Consider the following 10,002-nt stretch of genomic DNA (forward strand, 5'->3'; position numbering starts at 1 on the left):
GCTCCAAGCTGCCCCCCAAACTAAAGCTGAATAAGGCTTACTCATCACATTTGTTGGCACTCCCTTTTTTTTCCTCAAAATGCTTACATTTAAACAAAAAGACATAAGAACATTAATACAAATAGCAAAAGACCTGTAAGACTGAAAGAGTTTGACGTCCACATGTGATCTACATTTATACATTGGGAGAATGGGCAATAATGCATGAAAAAAATTCAAAAGCAACTAATATTTTTGACAAAACAAGTGTTACTCTAAGCATGGTATTTCTTACTAGTCCCAGGCCTCCCATGATATACTAAAATAGACATTAGTGATGATCTCCCCTCCTTGTATTAATATCTGGAGGGAGAATACAAAGAAGGCAGAGCCAGTCTTTCTAGAGAGGCGTATGGCGACAGGACCAGAGGCAATGGGCACAAACTGAGACACAGGAGGTGCAGCCTGAGCATAAGGAGTAACTGTTGGACTGTGAGGGTCACTGAGGGCTGGCACAGGTTGAACAGAGAGCATGTGGAGTATAACTTTGGAGATATTCAAAAGGACATGGTCCTGGGCAAATGGCTCCAAGTGGCCCTGCTCGAGCACGGAGGGTTGGACCAAGTGACTTTCAGAATTCCCTTCCAACCTCAACCATTCTGTGAGTCTGTGCTTCCTGATACCACAGCAACTGCAAGGACAGCACACACTGAACACCATCTGCACTACTAGGCATAAATCTATCCTCTCTGGCAAAAGGGTTTATCAGACATTTGATTCAGAAAGTCATGTAAAATCTTATCTGAAAGTAAATTTGGTAACTGTTTTCCTTTTCATTTATGACTGTTGTCACCCAGGCTGGAGAAACTCACATTAAAAGGCAGTTTTATTTCACAGCATGACTTGAAGCAGTACATAATACTGAAGTCATTTTCCTTCTTTCCAATGGTATTTTTTTCTAGCTTTTAAGACACTTTATAACGTGTAACCTCGCTGAAAACACATACTGCAATAAATATTGTAAATCATGCATAGATATCTCAGAGCTTCTAATAGAATTGAGTTAAAATATACTTTCTTATCCTATTAAAATAAAAGAACTTGCATCATTTTTTCAACATAGAGGCAAAAAACTGTTTCCTCAGCCAAATTTATTCTGCATGAACAAATTGCCATTCCTGTCTTTTGAAATGGATGAGATTTTTTTTCATAAATCAAGTATGTGTTTTCATTTAATGTATATAACAATTTATGTCCACTGTAATGAATTTTTTCTTAAGGGATATTTAAAAATAAATGAAAGAGGTAGCTAAAAGGCTGAATAAAACCATGTCAAGTCTTCTGAATCCTCCCAACTGTTCTCTTCAGATGGAACTGAGCATTTTGGAAGCCATCCTTAATGGCATTGCAAATATGTGAGACAGGTGCAAGAGTGAGGCTGTCTTTTAAGAGGTTCAGAATGAAGTGAGATTTAGAGTCAAAGAGAAGAAAGAATAAAAATTGTTGTAAAATAATAATTTTCAGCCACCCAGTGTTGAGCTTTCTTATTTCTGTAAGTGCCAGGGTATCTTAAACAGGGCCCAAGAATATCTGTTGGAGCAGCCTCCCCAGGGTGTATCTGGATTTGGGAAAATCTAACATATCATCAAAGAAAAGAGACTTTTAAAATTTAGAATGCAAGCATTATCCTGTTTGTAGGGTTTTTTGTTTTTTGTTTTTCCTGATATCCATGTTATTAAAAGCAATGAAGACACTTGATGAGCAATGGCAGAATCAGACCTGCAGATGCCCTGTGATCATCTTTAGGGAAGTTTCATCAGTAATTACAAACTCGGAGCTAGCTCAGCACTAAATTTATTTAATGCTGCTGCTGTGCACCAAGTCACTGCAAGCAATGTGAGACAGTTGAGAACAAGGAGGAGTGGATGACACAAACTCCTTGCGTGAATGGCAGCCCCAGCAGCTCACATTCAGCATCCCTGTTACCATCAGATCACTTCATAAGAGAAATGATTGCACAAAAGAGTACATTTCCCTGTGCAGCAGGTAGGGAGAAGGTCAAAATATGCCTGATTTCTCTCTGGAATCCTGGCACGGCTGGGCTTGGCCTAAACAACAGAATAACTCATTGGTATTTAGGATTTTCCCTCACTCTCAAAAAACACTGCTTCATTAGGAAAAAATATTAGGCTTACAATTTAAAGTGCTGACTTAATATAACTAATGAAGAAGGATTTCCTGATTCTGTGGAAACCCTGGGAAAAATTGTTCCAAGAGCTTCTTTTCTCTGGCTTAGTCTTCTCAAGGCAGCATTAACATCAGTGCCCAGTGGTGGCAATTTAGATGTCAGAATTGAGGCATTTTCCATTATTTATGCAGAAAGAAGCGCATGTACAGAATATGTGTAATTTCCTGTAAATGCTACTTCTGTCAGCCAAATGCAGGGAAATTAGGCTATTTTTGTACTTACACATTCATTAGCAGGAACCCAACAATAAATGGTTGTTTCAGGTTTGTTAGTTTGACCAAGGAGTCACACATTACAGTGGTAACTTTTTTATGCACAGTATTCAATAGAAGCATTTTAACACATAGTATTTGGCATGTGTAAACTAGAATATATATCAAAAACATTTGTATCCTCCCAGAACACATGTAATTTTGGAGAGACAAACACCTAAGTTACCCATTCTCAAGAATTCAATCACATTTTTAATATCTTCCCTGCCTGTAAATGAGATCACACTCTCTCACATACACTTCTGTGGCTGTTTATTTTGCAGTTTACCTTTAAAGGACAAATTGATTTTTTGTGATCTGTTTGCCATATTACCCCAGTAGTGAAACCATCAGAGGGGAGAAGCTGACTCACAGCAGTAAGGACTACATAATTTCAGAGGTGCTACTTGTCCCTTTTTCTTTCAGTCAGCCTTGCTCAGATGCAGTGAGCAGTACTCTTTCCTTTCTCTGTTACTGAGGGAGGACGCAAGTAATTAATTCCAGGAAAAAAATGTGACTTCAAATGAGCAGTGGTGAAAGGTTATGCACTGTGAAACGGAGTTTTACAATGAGATATTTAAAAAATAATAAAGAGAGATAAAAGGTAAACTGTGTTTTTATTTTATATTATTGTAAAATAAGTTTATATTGATCAAAAAGAAAATACCTTATTAAAATAGCTTAAATTGAGATAGGAAATAAGAACTCAAAGCAAATTACTGTGTTACAGATCTTTCTCTTCCTAGGAAATATGAAAGTATCAAATTCCAAACACTGTACTATCATCTGTTAGGAAGACCACTAACATCATGTATGACCTGGCATTTATCAGTCTTAATAAAGTCACTGAAAGGCACTCAGAAGACTCTTGTGCCAAACTGTGATGTACAACACAGCCTATGCTGGCAAGCTACCCAAATCACAAGCGTTTCCTGGTTCCAAAGAAACAAATGTCAGTAAATGTCCATTTCTTTGTTAGGTTTAAGATGAAAAGAAATAGATGTAAGCAACATCCTTAATTTGATAAACAATAGAAGAGCAGTTCTGTGGCAGAGACAGTTTAACAAAACCTGTGACATCAGGAGGCTCCTCTGGAGCACAGAGGGCAGGGACAGCAATGGGACAGTACACACCAGATGTGCTCTAAGTGACAGAAACTAAATCTCAGCTGAATATAACTCGTCATGTCTGAAAAGATCTGACATAATGATGTGAATGCTTGCAAAGTATAGAGGGCCTATGACAACCTCCTTTGGTGCTTGTGCTGGATGATACATTGAAAACTTAGTATTAACTAGCAAGAACACAAGAAGGAAGAAGGAAGAAGGAGGAAGGAAGAAGGGGGAGGAAGAAGGAGGAAGAAGGAAGAAGAAGAAGGAGGAGAAGGAGGAGGAAGAGGAGGAGAAGGAGGAGAAGAAGGAGAAGAGGGAGGAGAAGAAGATGAAGAAGACAAAGAAGATGAAGACAAAGAAGAAGAAGACGAAGAACAAGAAGAAATGACCAAGTAGTGATGAGTCTCCACACTAGAAATGGCCTCACCATAGCACCTGTGCCTGAATAGGGAGCCCCAAAGTCTATTTGTCACACCTCAATCCAGACTCTTACTCTGAATTCTGAATTATGATAGATACCAAATCAAAGGTTCCTGTCATTTTTTTACCAGAAGTCACACAGAGTCAGACAGATTGGAAAAGTGTGGGTTTGTGTACAGCCTGATGCATATCAGTTCGCAGAATCTAGCCTTCCATTCACAGATACCCACTTTTTCTTTTCACTAGAGAACTAACACTGTGAATATTAACACTGATACAGCTCCGAGAGGACTGCAAATGTGACTGCTCTAATCAGACCTTTTGTGTGGGTTTTTGTTTGTTTGTTTATTTTGAGTTTTCGGTTTCTTTGTTGTTTAGTTTGTTGTTGGGTTTTTTTGTTTTGTTATTGTGGTTTTTTTTTGTTTTGGTTTTGTTGTTGCTGTTGCTGTTGTTTGCTTGTTTTTGTTTTCTGGAAAGAGGAATGCACTAATTTTCTGAATCATGGCTACTAAATTTTCAAGCTGTATGAAAAAGCTTCCTGGTAGGCCTGTAGGTGGCCTACACAAGGCTCCCACACACCAATTTTTACAGCTATCTTTTGTGCTTGATTAATTAGAAAAACTAGGGAGATGTGATATTTTTACAATGACATTTTCTTATCATTAAATTAACTGGCATACATCTCCCATAAAGCATTAGGTCATGAAATTTTTGTAAAGAGCCAGGTAAGTGTCAACTGTAAAATGACAAATGTAATATTTAGATGGTGTCCGTGGTAAAAATAAAAACCAGTAATCTGTTTAATATCATAGAAATATTGTATCATAAATCTAATCTGAGCATCATATATTAAAATAATGCTATGCAAATAGCCATGACTGCTAAATATGGTTTCAGAATAAGACTACTTAATGGAATAAGTAATATTTTAAATGTCAGCCCACACACCATGAAAAAAGAAAGCTAAATTTAATCAGGCTGGTCATTTGTATCTTAGGTAGTCAAAGGATTAGCATGTAGAGTAAGTGAAGGCGGCACAAGGCTTTGTGCAGGTTTTACACAGGTATTCACTTTCATCTCAATAAAAGATTTAGTGTAACAAATGTTGGCTTACAGAGTGCTTTGGTGCTTATGGCACAAAAGAGCTTCTGTGCTTCTGAGCACAAAAGAAACTTGCTGCGTTGCCATGTAAAGGTCAGGCACAGTTTTCCAAGACTGGGGGGAAAAAAGAGACCTAAGAAAAGAAGTGGCTTTGCTGACAGATCTGTAGTATAGTGGTACAGACAAGTTTTTTTTAATAGTTTGTTTATGTCAACTTTGACTAATTTCTCTATAAAATGAGAATAACTGTAGCACCAGTGGAGAGAATATCTATTGGTAATCACTGGTACAGCTCTATAGAATTGGAGGGGAAACAAAGAGGGTTTGGGGTAAGATACTAACTTGAACTTTTTTTAACCTTTTCAGCAGACTTTGCCCACTGTAGACTGCAATGCATTGAAGAAAGCAGGTCCAATACAGCTCACTTGCTGTGAGAGACACACTTTTGCCCGGCCTTAACACAGAGTGGTCTCTATACAGTAAGAAATAAGTCTTAGTACATATTAGAAGCCATTCCAACTGGAATTGTTTTCTGTCTCCTTGGAAAATGGAGCAGAAAAGAAGGTGGGGCAGGCACATGCAAAATCTGCACCTACTCTTTATAACCACAGGACTGAGATAGATGCTGCGTGTTTATAAAACAAACTGACTTGCATAGCACATTCATGGCATTAGGAGTGCCCATGTTGCAAACACTGTGCTTTGGAAGCCCACAGGACTGCCAGCCCAAACTGCAGGAACAGAATGCTCACTGTTCCTAACTACTGTGCTCGGCTTCAATTCAAGGGGAAAAGAATGATAACAGATTTTCTCTGCTTTGTGGAGAAAGTAACAAGAGTCTCAAGTACAAATTATTTTCACAGCCAAGCATTATTTTAAAACTAAAACAGAATAAAATTATCATTTTAAACTTTCCAGAAGATATCTCCCTTTCCTCTTTTGTACTTTTATGCTGAAGTATCTTATCAAATCTTCTAAAAGCTGGGATTTTTTGAATCAACCTTGAAAATTGAAACAGCCTCCACTACAAGTTTCCAGCCACTCTCTTTTCATATGTACTGTAAAATATGCTAATAGAAAGAAGAAGTAGCTCTAATCTGCTCATTCAATTGAATTTATCAGCCTGCATATATTGATTGTGTCATTGAACCCGTATTTGCCAAAAGAATGTAGGCCCATGTACATTCCAGGCAATCAGAAGTTATTTATAGGCATACACTACTGAAACTTCTTGTAATAGCATTTCCACCATGGAGTTATGAGGAACTCCCAGGGGACAATACAGGGTTGATGTTTTTTGGTTTTTTTTTAAGTCCCCAAAACCAAGAACAGTACAGATTCTGTGAAAGCTGAATTGTTTGGAAATGTATTTAGGTTTATTTAACACAAGGAATGCAATGATCCCAAATGAAATAGCACAGATGTGAAAGTCATCATTTCCAAAAGTGGACATGCTGAAGGAAGCCTCTGAGTCTAGCAAAGTCATGTTGTGTGATGCCAATGGAATCTATAAGATTCAGACTCATCTAGTGACAAAAGCAATCCTTTCAGCAGCACTGACTTCATGTATACAAGCTGAATACAATATTGTCTGTGTTTTCATCCATTGGAAATATACATTAATAGTGCCTTCTCTTCTGTCTTCATTTATATATGATTCAAGTCTATACTAATTACCAATATTTGAATAAAAATTTTGAGAGAAAAAGAGTCCCCTTAGATGTGTTCATCTGGAACACCACAAAATGCAACACTTTGAAGCCTCTGAAATAAATCAGAGATAGTTGGTTAATTCAGGAATAGCACACAAAGCTTGAAGGGCATTGTAGTTGTGGCTTTTTGAATTAGATGTGTAAGTCTAACAAGTATGGTATGGTTTATTCTTTTCAAGGAGAACATAAAACCTGGGGTTTTAATTGCTATTTTTTTTCAGTGCTATTACATATAAAGACATTGAAGCACCATGATACATTGAGAACACAAAGCTGAAACTTTAAACCACAGCAAAAGACAAATTTAAACACTTGAACATGGGCTGAATATGAAAGTTCCTTATAACCAAGCTACAGCATGGTATGGATCAGTCTTCTTCAAGACCTAAGTCTCTCCCATGACAAACCTGCTTGACTAACACTGATTTAGGAGAGAGGAAGAACTCTCATTCAACAGTAACACAACCAGTGAAATTTAGCAGCACTCAGATAGAAGAAAAAAACCCTTCAAAACATTACACAACTGCACATTCAACTCACTCACCAACACACTCTCATTTTAGGGTGCAAACCAAGCTTGAGAGATCTCCTACTAGTTTTCTGTCCAAGAACAATAACTTTTTCTTGACTTTACACGCTGCAACAGGGCTGGAAGGATTAATATTCTCAACCACCCATCTGTGCAAAAACTTCTGGCCTCAGCCCATAATGATCACAACACAGGTCTGAATTCAGGTGTTTCTGAGGCCTTAACAACAGCTCCAAGCTTTGAATAAACATCTGTCATCCCATCCTTTTAGCACATACGTAGTTGCATAGATTGTGCATGCAATCAGGTTAATCAATAGTCCTTTAAAGAAAGAGCTAAGTGTGTCTTTCAAGGACTGGAGCTGTAGTCTGCACCATGTCTTTGCATATGCTCAAAATAATAGAGACAAGTGAGTGAAATTTTCAACATCCTTTGAACTACTCTTCTCAGCTATAAACAGCAAGAAAAAAAAGTAAGACTACATATATACATAGCCATATGTATGCAAATAGAAAAGACTAAATATGTCATCTCCATATATCCCAAAACCTTGAAACAAATCCAAAAAAGCTTACCCTTGCCAACGTCAGGGTTCCTTGTTTACATACACTGCAGCGGACCCTCAGTTTTCCAGGCTTCACAGCCTGGCAGAAATTTTTGCAAAAAACATAAAAACTGTTGTAACTTGCTGCACCTGTCAAGAGGAAAAACAAACAAACAGGAAAAAAACACTTTTGATGTAGACTGAAAATCAGCAGCAAACTGTCATGAAAGCTTTCTGTTTTACTCTATAAGTGATAAAATAATTTTAATTTCTGAAGACAGCTCTGCAATCATCTTTTCTTGCCTGGTCTAGTTCCTAACACCTTCCAGTAACTCTTGCTTCTCAGTCAATAAGTACAGGTGAACTACACTATAACTCCTTGAAAATGCATCCAGAGCTTACCACTGATCCGCCCCAAGTGAAATCTTTGGAAAGTGATATATGAGATTAATTACCCCAACCCTCCATAATTTGCATCTCACTTCTACTCTAAAATTGTCTAGCTGCAATTTTTATGAGGTCAAATTGCATGAAAATTTCTTTAGATGAAGTTTAAAAGATGAGTTTGACTGATATCACAACATGAAAACAATTTAGCAAATTTACTGCTATTCATGGAAGACTGGAAGCCAGTCCTTTATTCTTGCTGGCAGCCTTATAACCCAGCAAAGTTTGCAAACTGCTGCCAAGATATAAGGCCAAGTAAATTTTCAAGGAAAATGAAATGAAACGCATTCTGTTCTGTGAAACTATGGAACAGAATGTGATATGCAAAGAATTGTCAAAGCCCAGGGCAATGCTAATGAATTTGATTTCACAGGCAATGCTGATCACTGTTTGAGGAAAACACTTTTTAGAATAGCTATGGATATTCCTTACAAAATGTCGAAATATCTCTGGCATGGTTTTAATCTAGACTGGACATCTCCAAGGTCAGAGACTCAAGGTTATCATCAGAAGTTGAAATGAGACCAGAATAAAGTTTCAAACAAAAATTTCTTAATATCAAGAAGAGATTTAATCATTAACAGTGGTGAACTTCAGAATCAGTAGCAAATCCTTACAGATTAAAAGTTTTTCACTGTCTATTTCCCTATTCTCTTATTTCTCCCTACATTCATCAGAAATACATGTTTTATGTACATGTGAACCCTAGTACATTACCACAGTAAATATGACCTGGAATAATATTTTTAAACATGTCTGACTTCCTTTATTTTCATATGTCCTTCACACAGTAAAAGGTCACACCCTGTGTTCTGCCAATGCAAAATGTCAATCAATTACATTTTATACCTATTTATGGCTGTCCTGATTTAAATGTGCTTGACTATAATATAAATGTAACTCAGATGTAATTTCAGTTTCCAAAACTCAACCTCAGAGAACTGTGTCATACAAAAAATCTTTTTTTCTAAGAAAAAGTATGTAGATGTCTACAAAGAAGATGTGCACTGCTGAAAAAAAATATTTTAACACTACAATTTTTTAGAAACATTAGCTACATAAGAGTATATCAGTGATGTATCCAAAACTAATTTTAGTCAACTGATCTATCTAGTGTTTTCACTAAGCTTCCTTGGAAAGTATTAACCACCATGGCAGGACATAAAGTACTACAGAATTTAAATGGAATTCAGTTTTTGTGGAAAATGACACAGACCCATATATTCACACACCTACACACTTTTCATATGAATAACTCAAAAGGCTGAGAGCACACTTCTCAAATCAGTCCAAAACACAGTTCTGGGATTAAAATAGTCAAATTAAAAGAAAAAAGTCTTATGCTGAGCTATTTAATATATGATTCAGTATTGTGAAACTTAATATGACAAAGTTTTGGACATCTGGATATGCATTCATTCGTACTTTGCTGGAGGCTCTGATTACTGGAACTGAGAGCATGTCTGGATTAGACTTGATTTGAGCTAAAATCCACATCAAAAATCTAAACTATGGTATTGCATATGAGAAGGAGGACACTTGCACGCTTGCAAGTGACTTAATTTTACTTTTGTCAGTTCCTCTATGCAGGATCAACAGATCAATCAATAAGAGTAAAAGGCAGTGCCTTTAGCACAATTCAAAGGGAATGCTCCATGA

The 10,002-nt window shown here is 37.0% G+C and overlaps 1 protein-coding gene across 1 annotated transcript in view; it reads right to left on the reverse strand.

Annotated features, from left to right (window-relative positions):
• PRKN (parkin RBR E3 ubiquitin protein ligase) overlaps nt 1–10,002 on the reverse strand; it is a 552,380-nt gene that overhangs the window by 436,304 nt on the left and 106,074 nt on the right. Inside the window, exon 4 of the mRNA XM_005416351.2 lies at nt 7,928–8,046. Within this exon, the coding sequence (XP_005416408.1) occupies nt 7,928–8,046 (119 nt within the window). The remainder of the gene's footprint in view (nt 1–7,927; nt 8,047–10,002) is intronic.

The sequence above is a fragment of the Geospiza fortis genome, unplaced genomic scaffold (genome assembly GCF_000277835.1).
Source record: "Geospiza fortis unplaced genomic scaffold, GeoFor_1.0 scaffold41, whole genome shotgun sequence".
In the NCBI taxonomy this organism is placed as follows: Eukaryota; Metazoa; Chordata; class Aves; order Passeriformes; family Thraupidae; genus Geospiza; species Geospiza fortis.